General features: G+C 40.8%; 1 protein-coding gene across 1 annotated transcript in view; it reads left to right on the top strand.

Moving 5' to 3' along the window:
* DICER1 (dicer 1, ribonuclease III) overlaps positions 1–20,861 on the top strand; it is a 157,276-nt gene that overhangs the window by 11,369 nt on the left and 125,046 nt on the right. The window contains exons 2-6 of the mRNA XM_030213736.1: positions 4,177–4,281; positions 11,777–11,965; positions 12,875–13,037; positions 15,934–16,064; positions 18,489–18,623. Coding sequence (XP_030069596.1) covers positions 11,852–11,965; positions 12,875–13,037; positions 15,934–16,064; positions 18,489–18,623 — 543 coding nt within the window. The 5' untranslated portion in view covers positions 4,177–4,281; positions 11,777–11,851. The remainder of the gene's footprint in view (positions 1–4,176; positions 4,282–11,776; positions 11,966–12,874; positions 13,038–15,933; positions 16,065–18,488; positions 18,624–20,861) is intronic.

Raw genomic sequence — 20,861 nt, forward strand, 5'->3', positions numbered from 1 at the left:
AGAATGACTGCCGACTTTCGGCGGTCGGACCATCTGTTTGTACTCCTGACCGGTTCGCGGAAGGGCTTTGCCTCGTCTAAGCCCACTATATCTTGGTGGCTCAAGGCGGCGATAGCTTCTGCCTACATTCTCGCCGGCAGATCAGTCCCTGAGGGGGTTAAGGCTCACTCCACAAGGGGACTTACAGCTTCATGGGCAGAGCGGTTTTCGGTCCCGCCCGCAGACATTTGTAAGGCAGCAACGTGTGCTTCTCTGCATTCCTTTTCTAAGCACTATAGACTGGATGTCCAGTGTCGTCAGGTGGCGATCTTTGCAACTCAAGAACTCATAGCGGGTTTACTGGGGTTTCTCCCTTGAGACTACTGCTTTTGTTACATCCCATCAGTCCAATCCTGGGCTGGTCTGGAGGGACGCTAAAGAAGGAGAAATTAGACCTTACCTGCTAATTTGCTTTCCTTTAGTCCCTCCGGACCAGCCCAGGTCCCTCCTCTGTTATTTGAACAGTGGTTACTTGTACATAGTTCCGGAACACAGTTCTTTAAGAGTCCTACGACGGAGTTGCTGTGCTAGTTTACAGTTCTTTACAAGATAAAATACAATAAATAAATCACTCAGTGTTATGCCATACCTCATCTCTTTTTTGGGGTTGCGCATGAGCATTGTATTACGGCTTTGCCGTCCTTCAAACACGTTTTATGAGTGCTTGGTGGCTGCTTAGATTCCAGGGCACAGAAGGTTGGTCTTTCTCTTCTTTCCTTGCAGATTCTCTTCATGTTGCTTGTTCACTACAGAAGTGTGGAATACCTTTACTAGGAGGGTTGCTATCTATTTTAATATGTGATTCTAGTCCTTCACTGTAATTTATGCAAACAAAATAGGCATAAACAGTACTGATTTCGGAGCCTTGTGATCTTTTCCTCTTTCAATAATGGGTCTCTTTTGTCACTGCCATATAACATACCTGTGTGGTGTTTGTTTTGCAGAAGTTCCAGGAAGCTACTCTGCTATTGAAAGTCTTCTGTCAGGAATCCGTGCCAAAAGTGTAGCCTACATTAAATTTCAGGTGTTCGTTCATGTAGCGTCTTGTCTTGATTCTAGCTTATGTTGAAATTTTCTTAGTTCAACTTTTAAATCACAAAAAAACTCCTTATTGTGGTTTTTATCCTGTTCAGGTTTGTGGTCATTAAGAACTTGAGAACATAAGCATTGCCATACTGGGACAGACTGAAGGGCCCAGTATCCTTTTTCCAGCAGTGGCCAAGCACCTGGCAAGATCCCAATAGAGTAAAACAGATTTTTATGCTGCTTATCCCAGGAATAAGCAGTGGATTTTGCCAAGTCCACCTTAATAATGACTTATGGACTACAAACCTTTTTTAAACTCTGCTACACAAACTGCTTTTAGCACGTTCTCGGGCAACAAATTCCAGAGTTAAATTACAAACCGAGTCCTTAGTGGAGCGAATGAGCTGGTGCAAAGGTAATGGAGCAGGGACCTCTTGATAACAGTGATCATAACATGATTAGATTTGATATCAGCTCTGGAGTAAATACATAGAAGAAATCCAATACGTTGGCATTTAACTTTCTAAAAGGAGACTATGATAAAATGAGAAGAACGGTGGAAAAAAAAAAACCTTAGAGGAGCAACTGCAAAGGTCAAGAATATACATCAGGTCTGGATGCTTTTCAAAAATATCATACTGGAAGTTCATGCCAAATATATTCCATGTATTAAAAAAGTAGGAAGGAAGAGCAAACAGCTGGCATGGTTAAAAAGTGAGGTAAAGAAAGCTATTAGAGCTAAAAGAAAATCCTTCAGAGCATGGAAGAAGGATCCGACTAAAAATAATACGAAACAGCACAAGAAATGGCGTCAAATGCAAAGCGCTGATAAGAAAAGCAAAGAGGTACTTTGAAAAGATTGTGTTGGAGGTAAAAACACATAGTAAATTTTTTTTAGCTATATTAAAAGCAAGAAGCTGGAGAAAGAGAATCAGTTGGACCGCTGGATGACCGAGGGGTAAAAGGGGCACTCGGGGAAGACAAGGCCATAGCGGAGAGATATTAAAAGAATTATTTGCTTCGGTCTTCACCGAGGAAGATGTGAGAGAGAGGTACCGGTGCCAGAAATAGTATTCAATGTTGGCGAGTTAGAGAAACTGAATTCAGTTTCTAGAAACCTGGAAGATGTAATGGAGCAATTTGACAAATTGAAGAGTAGTAAATCATCAGGACCGAATGGTATACATCTCAGAGTATTGATAGAATTGAAAAATGAACTTACAAAACTATTCTTAGTAATATGTAATTTATCTTTAAAATCAAGCATGGTACAGGAAGATTGGAGGGTGGCCAATGTAACGCCGATTTTTAAAAAAGGGTTCCAGTGGTGATCCGGGAAATTACAGACCGGTGAGCTTGATGTCGGTGCCAGGCTGGTAGAGACTATTATGAAGAACAAAATTACAGAGCATATACATAAGCATGGATTAATGAGACAAAACCAACATGGATTTAGTGAAGGGAAATCTTGCCCCACCAGTCTATATTATATTTCATTGAAAGGGTGAACAAACATATGGGTAAAGGTGAGCCGGTTGATATTGTGTATCTGGATTTTCAAAAGACATTTTACAGAGTACTTTTATGAAAGAGGAAATTGGAAAGCCATGGGATAGGAATTAATGTTCTATTGTGGATTAAAAACTGGTTAAAAGATAGAAAACAGAGAGTAGGGTTAAATGGTCAGTATTGTCAATGGAGAAGGGTTGATAATGGGGTTCCGCAAGGGCCTGTGCTGGAACCGCTGCTTTTTAACATATTTATAAATCTACATATGTCAATAACTACTGAGGTAATTAAATTTGCTGATGACACAAAGTTAAAGTTGTTAAATCACAAGAGGATTGTGAAAAATTGCAAGAGGACCTTACGAGACTGGGCATCCAAATGGCAGGTGACGTTTAATGTGAGCAAATGCAAAGTGATGAATGTGGGAAAGAGGAACCTGAACTATAGCTATGTGATGCAAGGTTCCATGTTAGGAGTCACCGACCAGGAAAAGGATCTAGGAGTCATCGTTGATGATGCATTGAAACCCTCTACTCAGTGTGTGGTGGCAACGAAGAAAGCAAATAGAATGTTAGGTATTATTAGGAAAGGAATGGAAAATAACAATGGGAATGTTATTATGCCTTTGTATCTCTCCATGGTGCGACCACACCATGAATACTCTGTGTAATTCTGGGCAACCGCATCTCAAACAAGTGAAATTAGAAAAAGTACAGAGAAGGGTGACAGAAACGATAAAGGGGATGGGACAACTTACCTGTGGGGAAAGGCTGAAGTAACTGGGGCTCTTTAGCTTGGAGAAAAGGCGGCTGAGGGGAGATATGAAAGAGGTATATAAAATAATGAATGTAGTGGAATGTGTAGATGTGAATCATGTGTTTTACGTTTTCCAAAAATACTAGGACCAGGGGACACTCAATGAAGCTACAAAGTAGTAAATTTTAAAACAAATTGGAGAAAATATTTCTTCACTCATTGTGTAATTAAACTATAGAATTTGTTGCCAGACAATGTGGTAAAAGCAGTTAGCTTAGCTGGGTTTGAAAAAAAAAGTTTGAATATCTTCCTAAAAGATAAGTTCATCCATTATTAAAATGGACTTGGGAAAATCCACTGCTTATTTCTAGGATAAGCAGTATAAAATTTCTTGTACTGTTTTGGGATCTTGCCAGGTACTTGTGACCTGGTTCGGCCACTGTTGGAAACAGGATACTGGGCTTGATGGACCTTCGGTCTGTCCCATTATGGCTGCAGTTAGTGTATAATGTGATACTACATATGCATGCGTGATCTTGATTTCTCCTTTCCATTTTCAGGGCACAGTGTTCTTGTCGCAACTGCACTTTTTCTAGTAGAAGTAGTCTGACTAGAACAGCAAGCTGAGAACTAGGGAAGCCAGGATTCAAATCATGCTTCATCCACTGATGCTCTTTCTGACCTTGTGCTAGTCATTTTACCCTCCATTGCCTTAGGTACCAACTATGACTGTGAGCCCTCTTAGGCGTGGACCTACTGTACCTGAATTTTTAACTTGCCTCAAGCATCGGTTTGTAAAGACAATACAAATTCGGTCTGAGATAAAATGCTTTCTTTCATTTGCAGAGTAGATGTCTGGGAATGATGTGATTATCCTACAGGATGTAATGGCATGATGTCAAAATGCATTTCAGAGGAGACGTATGTGCCCAGGTCTCCAAGTTTAAAATGGTAAGTTCTCTTTGCTTACTGGCAGTCAAGCTATAGATGTGAGTGTTGAAGACATTAATGAATGGTGAATGTGGTGTAGCCTTTGTTTCATCATCATCTCATATTTCAAGGTAATGTTTTCTGTGGATGTACAGCAGGAAAGGGTCAATTAGTACATAAGTACATAAGTAGTGCCATACTGGGAAAGACCAAAGGTCCATCTAGCCCAGCATCCTGTCACCGACAGTGGCCAATCCAGGTCAAGGGCACCTGGCACGCTCCCCAAACGTAAAAACATTCCAGACAAGTTATACCTAAAAATGCAGAATTTTTCCAAGTCCATTTAATAGCGGTCTATGGACTTGTCCTTTAGGAATCTATCTAACCCCTTTTTAAACTCCGTCAAGCTAACCGCCCGTACCACGTTCTCCGGCAACGAATTCCAGAGTCTAATTACACGTTGGGTGAAGAAAAATTTTCTCTGATTCGTTTTAAATTTACCACACTGTAGCTTCAACTCATGCCCTCTAGTCCTAGTATTTTTGGATAGCGTGAACAGTCGCTTCACATCCACCCGATCCATTCCACTCTGTATATGCTTAAAACAATAGCTTGCTGTTACTGGTGTAGTTTAATGGTTTGGACTAGAAGCTCGAAACTGAAACACTGGGTTCACATTGCAGCTCCCCTTCTCAAAACTAGGCACAACTTTCTGTTCACATCGGAGCTGTGTGTGTAAATAAATTGACTAACAATCTCTGTAACATCAATAATTGATGCTTTCAACCAATTATTGATGTCAATTGTCAGACTTAAAAATTTGCACACTCATCTTGCACATCGCCTAGCTTCAATCGCGCGTATCTGAAAAGGGGCGTGGCCAGGGGCATTCCAGAAAGTTGCATGCGGATTTACAGAATTTAGCTGAAGCGTGCCTGAGCTGGGTGCCAGCATTTACACCTGTTTTTAGCAGGCATAAGTAAGGTGCCAGATCCATGCTACTACTACTAGTACTACTACTACTTATCATTTCTAAAGCGCTACTAGATGTACGCAGCGCTGTACACTTGAACATGAAGAGACAGTCCCTGCTTGACAGAGCTTACAATCTAATTAGGACAGACAAACAGGAGAAACAAGAGATAAGGGAATATTAAAGTGAGGATGATAAAATAAGGGTTCTGAACAAGTGAATAAAGGTTAGGAGTTAAAAGCAGCATCAGAAAGGTGGGCTTTTAGCTTAGATTTGAAGACGGCCAGAGATGGAGCTTGACTTACCGTCTCAGGAAGTCTATTTCAGGCATATGGTGCAGCAAGATAAAATGAACGGAGTCTGGAGTTAGCAGTGGAGGAAAAGGGTGCAGATAAGAGAGATTTGCCCAGTGAATGGAGTTCCCGGGGAGGAATGTAGGGAGAGATGAGAGTGAAGAGGTACTGAGGAGCTGCAGAGTGAATGCACTTATAGGTCAATAAGAGGAGTTTGAACTGTATGCGGAAACGGATAGGAAGCCAGTGAAGTGACTTGAGGAGAGGGCTAATATGTGCATAACGACACTGGCGAAATATTAGTCGTGCAGCAGAATTTTGAACAGATTGAAGAGGAGCGAGATGGCTAAGTGGGAGACCTGTGAGAAGCAAGTTGCAATAGTCTAAGTGAGAGGTGATAAGAGTGTGAATGAGGGTTCTGGTAGTGTGCTCAGAAAGGGGCGAATTTTGCTGATATTATAGAGAAAGAAACAACAGGTTTTAGCAGTCTGCTGAATATGTGCAGAGAAGGAGAGGGAGGAGTCAAAGATGACCCCAAGGTGACAAGCTGATGAGACAGGAAGATGAGAGTGTTATCCACAGAAATAGAGAGTGGGGGAGGAGGAGAGGTTGGTTTAGGGGGAAAGATGAGAAGTTCAGTCTTGGTCATGTTTAGTTTCAGATGGAGCTGAGACATCCAGGGCACATGTCAGACAGGCAGGCTGATACTTTGGCCTGGATTTTGGCTGAGATTTCTGGAGTGGAGAGGTACTGAACGCTTTTCTATACAATGTGCACTCCCTTTATAGAATAGCGCTTAATGCTCAATTTTTTTGTTGCCGAATTTTCAGTGCCATTTATTGAATTCCCTTCTGTGTGTGTCAACTTGGCTGTCTGTGCTAAAATGTCATGTAACTATTTCTAATACTGTCTGTACATTTTTGTGTTATAATTTAAAAACTTAGCATAATATCCACGTAATCACTGCTCTCTGTGGTTCGCAAGGCCCAACCAGTGTCATAAGTGATGAATGAACAGCGGTCCTTAGGTTTCCCAGATCTCCTGGCTTAACTGGAAATTAGGTAACATAGTAACATAGTAGATGACGGCAGAAAAAGACCTGCGCGGTCCATCCAGTCTGCCCAACAAGATAAACTCACATGTGCTACTTTTTGTGTATACCTTACCTTGATTTGTACCTGTCCTTTTCCGGGCACAGACCGTATAAGTCTGCCCAGCACCATCTCCGTCTCCCGCCACTGGCTTTGCCACCCAATCTCGTCTAAGCTCCTTAGGATCCATTCCTTCTGAGCAGAATTCCTTTATGTTTATCCCCCGCATGTTTGAATTCCTTTACCGTTTTTGTTTCCACCACCTCCCGCGGGAGGGCATTCCAAGCATCCACTACTCTCTCCGTGAAAAAATACTTCCTGACATTTTTCTTCAGAAATATGGAGGAGAGTAGCTCCTTGTATCTGTGTCTACAGCACAGGAAAATTAATCATAGTATATTAAATGTTTTCATTCAGTAAATGGGGAAGGGGGGGGTGAATTATGTTGGTCCAGGGCTTTGGACGTGACTTTATGTACAAATTTGTCCTGTTTTTGTGGGAGAAAATTCTAGCCCCCACCACAGAATGACAGCGCACTCCAAAAACCTTTGTACTTTTTAGCTTTGTGAAGTAGACCCAATTTAATCAGCTGATCTCCAGATATCATATTTTTTTTCCCTCTGTGTCTCTTGATAAGCCACAAAATGCAGTGAGTGTGACTGAGGGATGAATTAAGGAAGTAAGTAGGCTGGACAAAGTATAAACGCATTAGAGGTTAAATCCCTGAGTTGTATTCATGTTCTCTGCAGCAAAACACTAGACTGTATTAGAAAGAAAGCTCGGTAGATGAGGGGTGCTGATTGCTTGCCAATGTGGTTGCTTTAAGAAACGGCGTGCATCTAATTCTGAAGTATTTTGTAGAAAAAAGGAGTCTTACAATGGGTATTCAACCTTAGTCCTTGATGGCTGCAGTACATTCGGGTTTTCAGGATTTCCCCTATGAATATGCGTGAAATCCATTTGCATGTATGCAAATAGATCTTTCGCATATTCATGGAAGAAATCCTGAAAACCCAACTGAGGTTGCCCACCCCATAGCATTAAAGTTGATTACCTTCCTTTTGTCAGTCAGAAATGTATGAAGTTTTAATCTCGGAGGTGTTCATTGACTTACCAAAATTCAGTTCAGTTGACAGAATTTTCATCATGTCCGAGTAAAATCAGAATTTAAGCAGTGCCCCTCTTGTGACAGGAAAATGTCTGTGACAGACACCCATAAATGCATATGCTGGCTGTATGGGAGAAAATAATCAGGCATAGGACTGCTCTAAGTGCACACTGATGCCTCCAAGAGCCAGGAAAGTAGGAGAGCTGAAATTACAGGAGTATTTAGATAAAGAGCAAGTATTCTCCCCCCCCCCCCCCCCAAAAAAAAAAAAAAAAAAAGCATTGGAGTGCCATTCCAAGTCTTACTCAGAAAAGCATCATAAAACCTCTTAATCAGCCTCCAAAGAACAAGGCAAATCCTGCAAAAAGTTCAGAACCAAAATGAGAAAAAGGAGCACAGAATTTAAAGCCCTTCGGTTCTTCCTACACAGTGTCGCAGAGGCCCTACCTTTGATGCTGATGATGACTCTACCTCAGAAATGTCATTGCTCCCAAATGAGGAAAGGGATTCCTCAGTATAGAGAATCCACATAGGGAAGCCCTCCCAGACTGGCTCTAGCAGCACAGAAAAGATGGAGCTTGACTTCTTGATGTTTCATTCCCCACCAAAAAGGCATCAACTAGACTTGAAAGACTTAGAACCAATTAAACTAACAGAAACTGACAAGCACCAAAAACGTAATCAACTGTCAGAGACTGTAAGCAGGATATTTTGTAGGGATCCTTTGTTAGAAAAGAAAATGGCTAATTTATAAAACAAATGGATTGAGTCCACCTCTTTCTCCAGTATCTAGGGCCATCTAGGTCTCCATTGCAGTCTCACCCGGTCATAATTGAGCTGTGTTGCAAATTCCTCCAGGAATGTTATGGCACCGATAAATCAAGACTTCCCTCTTCAGCCTCTGAGTTTTCTCCTTGCAGGCTGAAACATCCTCTTTCTCTGGATTTGCTACCAAAGCTCTTTTCGTCTTTAGGGGAAAGGTGGCTAGCTCCTTTGGAATAAGAATCCTGCTCGGATAGCTGGGTGTCAGTTATATTAACTGAATAGCCAGTTGGTACTACAGCTGTTATGCTGGCTATATGAGGTCTTTTCTCCCATTACATCAAATATCATTTAGTGGAGATTGCTATGCATTCCACTGTTTTATTTTAGATGTTCAGTGGATTTTTTTTCACCAATGTTTTGCTTGAATTGAGGTTCCTAGAAGGTCATCAGTCTATTCTTGAGCTAATTGCTCTCCATTTTACCATTGGACCTTCTCCGCAAACAGTGAATACGAGCCAGGTTTTGTGCTTTTTGTAACCTGTGTATCTGTTCTGCCAACTCAACATAAATAGCATTGCTATAGTCCACATGAATAAGGGACATCACCTGTGTAGCCATTTAAAACTCTCGCAGGTGCAAACAGGAATACAGCTGCCACACTGTGGGTCCTATTTTCAAAGCACTTAGACTTACAAAGTTCCATAGGTTTCTATGTAACTTTGTAAGTCAAAGTGCTTTGAAAAGATGCCTCTATGTGAAGCACAAACCATGATTTTCTCACTACCACTGACACATGGACCTCTAAAGTTGGTTTTGTGTACAGGAGCGCACACTCAGGCATCATGCCTCATCCTGTACATTAATGAGAGCCCAGTGATTACTACAGAAAATTTCAAAAGAATTGTTGATCGTTCAGGACATTTGTGGGTGCTCTAAAATATATGGATGCTCCTTGAGAAGTAATCACACTTCCAATCCATGAAAGGTTTCTTGAGGAACAAGAGAAAATTTAGCAAACCTCACATCCTACTTTGAAAAGTCTGGAGACTACTCTAGGTACAGCCAGTGATGGATCTTGATAAGCCACAGTTACTGCATCACTCATTTGTAGTTTAGTTGCTTTGAAGAGATACAAGAGTTCAAGATCTCATTGAAATACGCCTCCAGGTAAAGATTCCTACATAATTGACTTAATTGGCAAGAGGATTTTTCAGAATACAGTGTTTTGAGGCGTTCCTGAGAGCCCAGAATACATGAACTGTAAGGGGGAGGTAGATAAGATCACCCAGGCAATTTTGGCAAGTGGGGACGGGCAGAGAGATACACTAGAAATAAAGATTGATATGGCTCACAGGTCAATTAGCCCAACCTGGAATAATCAACCATGTGATATAGTGCACTGTCATGATTTCCTCCCAAAGAGAAGATAGCAACTAAGGCTAGATGGCAAGGCCTAGTGCCCTTGGAAGCTAATAGAATGAATGTTTACGTGGATGTGGCTCCATCTACATTGCAACTACTCATGAACATCCTCCCTAGTTCCAGAAGCCTTCAGCGATGCTGTATATCCACATGCTATGGCTATAGGTGCTACTCTTGTTGCTGTGTCATAGGCATCGTATGATGATCTAATGGGATATTTGGCACATCCATCTAAGTCATGTAGTGCTGACGAGACTGTTGAGGACTTTTCAGTGGACGTAGAAGGCAAAGCATGGGTAATCGCAATATTATTATTAAGAAATTGGGTCATTTGAAACTGATGTGCAACTATCTCACATTCAGATGAAGACTTGCCACGTTTTCTAGATCTTCCAATTTACCTTCTCCGTTATTTTTCGCCATCACTTCAGCACACTTACTATCTCAGCCTGTTTATCTGACCTGTTTGCCATCTTCTCCTGTCTCCATCACTACTGAGTTCAGCAAGCGTCTCTGCTGTTTCTTCCCACATCACCATGATGTCTTGCTTGATGTTGCCAAACCTCTGCTGGAGCTCTCAGATCATTCTGTGCATTAGCTTCCTGACTCTTCTCAAGCCCAGGATCTAAAATCTGCAAAATACCAAAAACAGGCTGTATGGCCATTTAGCTGCGGTGGCATCACTTCCTCCCTACACTTCATTTCTTAAGATGCAAAGTACTACTACTACTAATCATTTCCATAGCGCTACTAGACCTACGTAGTTTGTACACACATTATATGCAGGTATTTTCTCTGTCCTTAGAGGGCTCACAATCTAAGTTTTTGTATCTGGGGCAGTGGAAGGTTAAGTGACTTGCCCAAGGTCACAAGGAGCTGCAGTGGGAATAAAACCCAGGTTGCCAGGATCAAAGCCCACTGCACTAACCATTAGGCCACTCCCAAAGTGTTTTTAGGTGTCAAATACACATTATGGAGGCATATTCTGTGAGTTCAAATCTTCATGTTATTTTTTTCAAGTACTAATATAATAAACAGTTGTACACAATCAAGTCATGTGATACACATACCAAGAATATATTACAGTCCCTCTGATTAGAAGCCTACGACATAGATGCCTACTGATTGCCACACTTGTTGATATTTAACTTGTCAGTTTTCTTTTAGGCTATCACTGCCTTTGGAAGCATGTTCTGGCAAATACTAAAACAGTACAATATTTCTTCCTTACCTTATTATGCTGCCAATTTGCCATTCTTAATATTTTCTCAGGAAGGTGAGCAAAGGTAGATTTCTCTAGGTTGTAAATTGATCCAAAGTTTGTACCATATATTTTAATTTATGAATCCAGTTTCTCCTTTTTGGGCAGCCAGCTTTGGAATGCTCTGCCAAGATCCATCTGAACAATTAACGACCATCTACCTTTCAGAAAAATGTTGAAGACCCATCTCTTCAAGAAAGCTTACCTTAATGACCCAACTTAACTTTTTAAGCCCACCCACATGATTCCTGCCCCGACGATTATTATAACTTTGACCGTGGCTCACAATCTTCTTATGCTCATTTCTCAATCTCTTCCTCTCCATCCTTCCTACACCTTACCCCTCCCAATCTCTTCTCCTTTTTCTCATCCTTTGTTTCCCTCTCCATGCTCAATTTACATATCCTCAAAACCCCACTACTACTATGTTTACTACAACTTGTAACATTCTCCTTCAAGACTTTGTAATTCTATTTACTATATATGCCGTATTGAACCTGCTATGTGTGGGAAAGCGCGGGGTACAAATGCAATTAATAATAATAATTCTTGATGTTTTATTTCTGATTTAGCATTCTCATAATGAATTTTTCCCCATCTTAGTGAGCTATGCTAGTGGGGAAAATGCGATGAAAGAAACACTGGATGAATGAGAGCCCTACTTTCTAATCCCTCAGCATGGCTGGACTGCAGCTTATGACCCCTGCTTCCTCACCGATGGGGCCATTTTTTGGTCTGCCATGGCAACAAGAAGCAATCCATGATAACATTTACACACCAAGAAAATATCAGGTACTCGTAACAGTGTTGCTGTTCATGTCAAGATGTTATGATGTCCACAGGGTCAAGGTGCTCTCGGTTACAACAGTTTTATTTCTGGCGCTTCCCGTTTTTCTTTATGTGGCTGTGCTCTGATCATGCGGGCGGTATTCCTTCGCATGGGCGCTGTTTGCTGTGCCAGACCCCTCTGAGCATATGTGTGCTGGTAAATGCGAGCGCTATTCCGTCACTAGTGGCCTCTAGCGCCTGCATTTACATTTTGATCGTCAGGGCCTATGTGGTAAAGGAAAGGAGCAGGTTTAAAGGGCTGGTGAAGTCATATTTTTGAGACTGCTCCCAATGGGAATCATGGTAAGAAACACCACTACCATCACCATGCTGCTCTAAGTAGATGTAGTTACCAGGAACAAAGACAGAACCGTCTTCTTTCGTTATTTCATGTCGCCTCTTCGTTTAGATAAAAGTAGAATGGTAGCACTGTTAGTCTACTTGAAGGTGTGGAAAGAAAGGTCAACAAATAAAATGTAGGTCAAAAGCTATTGCTTTTTAAAATTTTTTTATTTGTTGGCTTTTATTTCTGAGCTCGAAATGGATTGTATATTTTTAGTTGTTATCTGCTTTGATGTGTCTCTTGTTTGTTTAAAAATGAAATATCAAATGTGGTAAATGAAATCAAAATTTAAATTTTAGTTGTTTGTAAAATAACTTTGGTGAGTAAGACTTTATATTTTCCTAGGTCTTACCTTTTTCTGTGCGCAGGCCTTTTCTTTTTTTTATGATATTTTATCAGCATTAAAGTAGGAAAAATTATGTTCCATTTGAAAGGCAGTATACAAAATTTAATTTGAATGTTCTATATTCATTGCACATTTTTTCTTCACTTTCCACACTGAAGCTGTGCCTTTGTTTTTTTTCTCTTAGGTTGAGCTGCTTGAAGCTGCTCTGGATCATAATACAATAGTTTGTTTAAATACTGGCTCAGGGAAGACATTTATTGCAGTACTGCTCACTAAAGAGCTATCTTATCAGATCAGGGGAGACTTCAACAAAAATGGAAAAAGAACTGTGTTCTTGGTCAACTCAGGTAGGTGTGAGGTTTTCTGGTTTATATGCATATGGTGGCTGTAGGAAGTCTACGCTCCCTTCCAAAATATTTACCTTATGTTGCCTTATAGCCTGGAAGTAAAATGCATTAAAACTGTATCTTGTTCCCTATATCAACACATCCTACTGCAGAGCAGCTAAGCACAATATATATTCTAGAAATCCTTGGAAATGGAATAGCTTGGTTGTGTAAGTGTCCACCCCACCCCCTCTTTTACTTCTTTAGCAGGCCTAAGTACTTTAACTCTGTCGTAACAAATTGCCTTCAAAAATGCATACCAAGTATATGGACTCCACCTGTGTTAGATTTTACAGATTAACTTGATGAGAATAAATTCAGCAGTTTCTGTTGATTTCCATCTACTGGATGGTGAATTTCAAAGCAACCATCCAGCTGCTAGTAGTAAGAAGCTGGCAAAAGGTACTGATCGAGTAAATGATAACAAAAGAATTGCAAAGTCTTTGACATTTCCTCAGAGCATGCTTAGGGCAATTGTTAAGAAGTGGAAAGTATATGGCACGAAGAGTCTGTCTTGATCAGGCTGTCCTCTGAAATTGAGTGACCAAGCAAGGAGACGATTAGGGAGGCAACCAAGGGGCAAGTGGCAACTTTAAAAAGAGCTACAGCCTTAGGCTTTCCTGGTCAAGACTGATCAAAGCATACATGTATCCCAAGCATTCCACACACTTGGTCTCTATGGCATGGTGGCAAGAAGGAAGACGTTAAAGAGAGCCTGCCATGAATCCAATGGAACACTCGGGAGATAGTGGAGCTATGTGGCAAAAGCGTTGTGGTCCGATGAAATTAAGAGAACTTTTTGGCATCAATGTGACGTATTAACATTTGACTTGAACCCAGCCAAACGCATCGCCCAGTGAATACCATCTGGTGATGGCAGGATCATGATATGAGGATGTTTCCCATTGGTAAGGACTGGTGCACTTATCAAGATAGAGGTGAGAGGAATGGAGAAAAGAAAATCCTTGAGAAAAGCCTGCAACCTTCTACTGTACAGAACCTGCAAGAGAACTGAAACTGGGATGGAAGTTCACCTTTCAGCATGACGGCAACCTGAAGCGTGCGCACACAAAGCTGCAGTGGAATATCTAAGGATCCAAAAAGTAAGGCCCCTTGTATGGCCCAGCGTAGTCAAAGCCCTGACCTCAGTCCAATCAAAAATCAGTAGCGTTACTTGGGGCACATAGATGGACATCGGAACTTGAACAACGTTGACAGTTCAAGGTGTGCTGGGGTGGTGTAAACGTATCCTAGCGTTCATAGCTGTACTTGTTGCCAAATGTGTTTCCACCAAATATTGACTTGGAGAAGTGGAGGCTTATCAATATGTTACGTTTCAGTTCTGTTTTTAGGTATATGCTTTGTCTCCCCCAATAAAACATCTTTTCCCCCCCAAAAAGTGTAATATATGGGGGGGTGGGGAGAAATAATCATTGTACATGCATACAAATCTGATGCACTGACACAGTAAAATACGAAAAAAGTTTAAGGCCCCTTTTACAAAGTGGTGGTAAGCCTTTGACCACGATATTTTCTTAACTCATTTACTCATATTACGGTCACAAGGGAGCAGCTTGCTTATGGTTTGCCTCCTTTGTAAGCCACTCTTAGTGGAGTCACTGGTATGCTGTGCATTCGGATCCCTGACAGCTGAAGTCGGGTGTATTCCAAGAACCCTGTTGTCTCAAACTTTGTTTAATAGCTATATGAGCCTCTTGGCATAACTTATTGAGGAAGAAAGTATAAAATATACCTTCTACTCAGTTGACAAACTGGGTAAATACCGTTAGTTTATTTAATATACTGCTTATAAAGCAAAGTTACTTACCTGTAGCAGATGCTCTCCAGGAACAGCAGACCGAGTATTCTCACAGATAGGTAATGTAATTCTACGGAGCCCAATGCGGATGCTGACTTGCAAGATTATTGGAGCTTTGTAGCAGTGTCCCATCACACATGCGCTGGTGCTTCCCACCTGACACACGAGCATGGGTTCCCTCAGTTGTGTAAGACAGCTAAAGACAATCCTCCTGCAGAAGTACCCCTGTGATCAGTGCTAATAGCATACATAAATATGCATGCTATTAGCTTTGATCATAGGGTTATTGCCCTGTGCTAATTTTAGAGCGCTGTTCGGAACAGCGTGGGATATTTGAACATCTGCACCTATATGTTTGTTTAAGCCCTTGAAATTTCTCATTGAACCACGGAACATTTTATCTCCTCTTTATCTGCTGCAGTGGGTCCGTGAAGAAGTTCACCACAATCTGTGTCTGCCAGAAGGATTTTATTTTCATGTTTAGTGTCTTCACTGTCTCTACCTTCAGCATTAGCCCTAGTGCTTAAGCTATGAATGAGCACTTTGGTATCTTGGATGATGTGCATCTGGTCCAGCATCCTGTTTCCAACAGTGGCCAATCCAGGTCACAAATACCCGGCAAGATCCCCAAAATGTACAAAACATTTTATACTGCTTATCCCAGAAATAGTGGATTTTCCCCAAGTCCATTTAATAACGGTCTATGGACTTTTCCTGTAGGAAGCCGTCCAAACCTTTTTAAAACTCTGCTACATTCTCTGACAACGAATTCCAGACTAGATGAGATTTATTCTCTCCCCCTCAGAGATAAGAATTCACCAGCTTTGCTGAATTTTAGGTTGTGTAATTCTCATCTTTATGAAGATTGCTGTATCGTAATGGTTTAGATTATTCCCTGTGACCCAGAAAGCAGGTATAGCTGCCGCTGTTGTGTTTTTCTGCTGGTGGCCACAAAAGACAGTCATCCATATATACAGGATGTCTCCATATAAAATCTGGTGAGTTTAAAGTTATTCTGGCTTTTTGTTTTCTTTAAAGCATACCAAGTTGTTCAGCAAGTGTCAGCTGTCAGGACCCACTCCGATATCCAGGTGGGCGAATATTCAAGCTTGGAAAAAACTGAATCTTGGACTAAAGAGAGATGGCATGAAGAATTTGTTAAACATCAAGTAAGTCCTTGTTTTACATTCTAACCATGTAAGCCGCATTGAGTCTGCCGTGAGTGGGAAAGTGCGGGGTACAAATGTAACAAAAATAAATCGGTTAATATTCATAACGATTTAACCAGCTGGAAATGGCTGCTGACTGGATAAATCGCTTGTTTGTGGCTATCTGGTCATTTTTAGCAACATTTAACTGGTTATCTTCGCTGAAAATGACTGGTTAGCGCCAAACTCAAAAGCAGCCAACTTGTTGGGGATTCCTGGGGTGGAGCTGGATTAGGTGCTGATATTCAGCCACTGTTCCCTCTAAGCTGAGCTGGAGGCCTTCACCTACAGTCCTGCCAGTGGGAGGTGCTGTTTCACTATTACATTGTTAATATTGAGGGACAGGCAAGTTCTGCAGGACTCTAGAGAACCTTCCTGTCCCTAGCAATTGAAAACACAATATTGAAGCACCACCCCCTACTGGTAGCTATGCAGTTGGAGACCCCCCCCCCCCCCCACACACACACACTCAGCTTAGAGGGAACAGTATATGCAGCCCCTCATCGTGTAAGTAAACTGCTTAAATCGAGCCACATAAATTATATCTTTAAGTGGTTTGACTTATGTGGGCAAAGGTTGAATATTGACAGTTCAAAACCCCCCAGATATTCAGTGCTGAACCCTGGACAAGGCCTGGCATTAAATATCTGGGAATAACGCCAGCAGCTGAAGGGGGGGGGGGAGAGTGTTTTGCCTCAAGGTTAAGTGAAATAATTCTTATGAGCAGAGGATCATTTATCGTGATCTTGATTGCTTCATTAATGTTATTTACCGTGGTTGTTTTCTAAGGGGTAAATATTCAGCCGGCAGTGATTGGCATTTTGTCTGGATATTCTATGTCGATCCATGTCTGGGTACCGGCATTGAATATCCAGGCTTTTGCAGCCGGCTGCCCCATATCCGGTTAAGTGCGATATTCGGCACTTAACTGCCTAAGTGAAACCGGACAAAGATAGGACTGTGTGTTATGTGGTCCGATTTGTCCAGTTAACTTACCCAGCTGAGTGCTGAATATCCCAGACCACTCATGGCTTTAATGGTTAGTGCTGATACAGTGACACTGGCAGGTTAAGTACCGTTGTCTATTAGCAGATTGTCCTGCACAAGCGATTTAACCGGGCAGGTGTCTGTCTTGCCCGGTTAAATCACTTTGAATATTGACCCCTAACTTTTTGTTTGTTTTTCCACCTATATTAGTGCGGAGAGGGTGGCTGATGCCTGAAATGCCCTCCCGAGGGAGGTGGTAGAGATAAAAACATTAAAAAGATCTTACTTAAAGCTCACTTCTTTAGATCTGTGTTCAGCTAATATGAAAAAATGTATTCTTAAATTGATTTTTTTCCCTAATAGCTGTATTCTTGTGTTCATATTAATTGTCTTGTAATACCTTTTCTTAATTTGCTATGTAAGTCACATTGAACCTGAGCTTTCGTGGGAAAATGCGGGGTAGAAATGTCATAACAAACAAAAATTAACAAAACTTAAATGGCTGCATGTGTGTGGATTTGTCAAGTGGTGCTTAGATGGCCACTCTGGCTGTGAGGAATTAGGCAGACTTTTATGGTTTCTCTCCTGCAAATTTCAGGACTGAGTTGGGTAGGCTGGTGTGGGCTTCAATAGCAACTCTAGTAGTTGGAATGTAAGGACAGTGTCGGGCAGACTTCTACAGTCTGTGTCCTAGAAATGCCAAATAAAGTATTTATGTTGCATTCATTGTTTGTTTAATCATGAATTGATAATGAGCGTGACTGTTGGGCAGACTGGATGGACCATTCAGGTCTTTATCTGCTGTCTTTTACTATGTTACTATATTGGATAAAAGAAGCATTTTTATTTCTGCATTTTTTTAGCATGCCTCTTTTGCCCTAATTATTGTGGATTTGGATTTAACTCACACTTCTCAGTAGTAGCTCAAGGCGAGTTACATTCAGGTATTGTAGGTATTTCTTTGTCACCTAAGGGCTTACAGTTGAAGGCCATGTTTACTAAAGCTTAGTGTGCCTTAAGTGTTGTATGGCCTATAGGAATAAAACGGGCTGCACGCACTTAGCTTTAGTAAACACGGACCTAAAGTTGTACCTGAGGCATTGAAGAGTTAATTGACTTGCCCAACATCACAAGGAGTGTCAGTGGGATTTGAACCCTGGTATAATTTTGTTATCTAAGGTTTGTGTGTTGTCTTCAAGTGATGTCTGTTAATGATAGAAAACTAAGCACAATGCATCAGGACTGCTGATTTTCCTTTGTGTGGGTTTAACCAGTATTAAAATGAGTGGGGAGGGGGACTCGCACATTTAAGATGCAAATGTTTTAAGCTATAATATGCAGTGTATTAAAGCACTTTTTAGTACTATATTTCATGTGGGTTTGTTTTTTTTCTTTAAGGCTCTGGTTATGACATGTCAAATCTTCTTAAATATTTTGAGAAATGAATACTTGTCCCTCTCGGATATTAACCTTCTTGTGTTTGATGAGTGCCATCTTGCCATTCTGGATCACCCTCATCGAGAAATTATGAAGGTGCGTGCCATCTTTTCCTTTCATAGTTCTAGTTCGTCCGTCTCTCTCTCTTTCTCTTTCTTAGGACAAGTTCGGTTTTAATTACCTTATAAGCACCTAATAAGTTGCCAGGGGCCAATTTCTCCTCTCCCAAGTTGTAAGCTTGTTCTTTAAACTGGGATGGCTTCAGAAATCATAGTCCTGCGTCTTCACTGTAGTGTAGGCCATTCTGCTCCTTATAACAGCTTTTACTTTTGCCTCCAACAGTGCGCTAGATAATAAATTGTCATTCGTGCTTCCACTATCAATGTGTTAAAACTATGTTTATTATATTTCCAGTTTGAGGACTGGGTTTTATTTACTATATGGGAAAACACACATTGATTCCAGTTTCCTGACTTTGCAAGTACTGCATTATGTTAGACTTCATTTTTAAGTAAACAAAGGATCTTTGTTGAAAAAATGTAACTAACAGATTAATCACTTTATTGCTTTGTAAAAGAATTCAATGTTTGAGGTCATATTTGTAGAGTAGCTGTATCATGGTAACCACATTAAGGTTCTTTTTCAAACAGCTGCTGTGCAGCCAAGATAACTAAGTAAAAGAATCCTAACTGGGTTTGCATAACCCTGTAGCCAGTGATTCCTCTCTCTCCTTCAAATGCATGTTCCCCACTCTCACTTCTCCTGGAAAGAACTTAGAGGAAAGGGGAACCTAAAGTGGAGTCCATCCTAGTTCTTGAGACCAGTAACTCCTCCCCTGGGTCTGCTTCAGTAAGCAGGGGATTGTAGATAGTTTCCATGCTGCATACACCTAGGGGTAAAGGGGGCTGGGATTTAATATACCCTCCCTGTTAATCAGGAATATAAGAGATCCTAGGATCCTAAAATTAACTTACAAAGATAGATTAGTTCTTCACAAAAATACAGCCCTTCACTCTGGTAATAAATAGAAAACAAAAAAAACCAACAAATAAAAAACAAAAAAAGAGAGATGGCTGGGAGATCAGAGAGTGATAAAGCATCTTTAATTTTATGGTTTATAATGTGATAGGACTTAACAAAGATCTAGGTTTTCTGTCTGCTGGGTGTCAAGAATTTCATCATTTTAACCAAAGGTCTTTATATTCTTGGATTGTTTTAGTATTTCCAGTGTTATAGTCTTGCAAAGTGCTCTCCCACAGAGGTCAGAATACATAAAATTATATTGCTTTATCATGTTATGTTCACCTGTCCGCCTTGTCCTTATCAGGATGGTAAGTTCTGGAATTTGTTACTATCTGGAAAAAGGCAGTTAATTAACTATCTTAAGGCAGTTAATTAACTATCTTTTAGGAAAGCTGTGAAAACTTTTTTTTTATTCTGAAGCTATGCGCTGTCTAATTGTTAACCAAAATGATTGTATTTCCTAGGGTTTTCTAGTTCTTTGCTTGTGATCCACATAGAACTGTAATAAGAAGTTACAGAATGTAAGAATTGAGATATAATGAAACAACACATATTGTAACATTTCCTGGAATCTGTTTTGTGGTGTAGTAGTGAAAAATCTGGGTCTTCATAAAGTTGATCAAAGACTTTCCACAGAAAGACCATTTGGGTTGCAGGTGCCACAGGCGTATAAAATCATAATGAAGACATCGAGTTCCTTGAAAGAAGATGTCCAGTTGTCATCTTGGCGCTGTCTCCTTCAGTTTCAGTACACTTTTTTGTATGACAAAAAATAGTTTCGTTGATGAGCAACTGCCATGCTCTTTCCATGGTGCTTTCTTTTATTTAGGTCACCAACAGAAGAAAAGAACTCCACTGAAGGAAAAATGCCAACAGTAGGGAAACAAAATGGAACCTCTCGCAGATAGTGTCCAAAAAAGTCTTTATTAACAAAAATCTTCAGAAAACTAAGGGAGATATGACACGACTCGTGTTTTAGCCTTACCAACCTGCATCAGGGGTAGGGGTCTAGGAATGTGTCATGTCATGCATATTCCCAGATTAGTTATCAAACAAAGTCTCCACTCGGTGATCTCTCCTAAGAAAACACAGACACAAATACCGTCCAATCCACTGTATCTTTTATTTCGCATAGGGCATCTGCCCAGGAGTTTCTTGAAGTACATTTTGTTGAGCCCACATTCCCAGAGCAGAAGTGCGATCAATGATTTCTCATACAGTTTTGTTAGCACCAACTGACATTTTGTCATTCCATCCTCTTCCAGCCTATCCAGGGATGTGAAGGTCTTCCCTGACTGGTTCTCTTAGATG

Source organism: Microcaecilia unicolor, chromosome 9 (genome assembly GCF_901765095.1).
Source record: "Microcaecilia unicolor chromosome 9, aMicUni1.1, whole genome shotgun sequence".
NCBI classification, from domain to species: domain Eukaryota; kingdom Metazoa; phylum Chordata; class Amphibia; order Gymnophiona; family Siphonopidae; genus Microcaecilia; species Microcaecilia unicolor.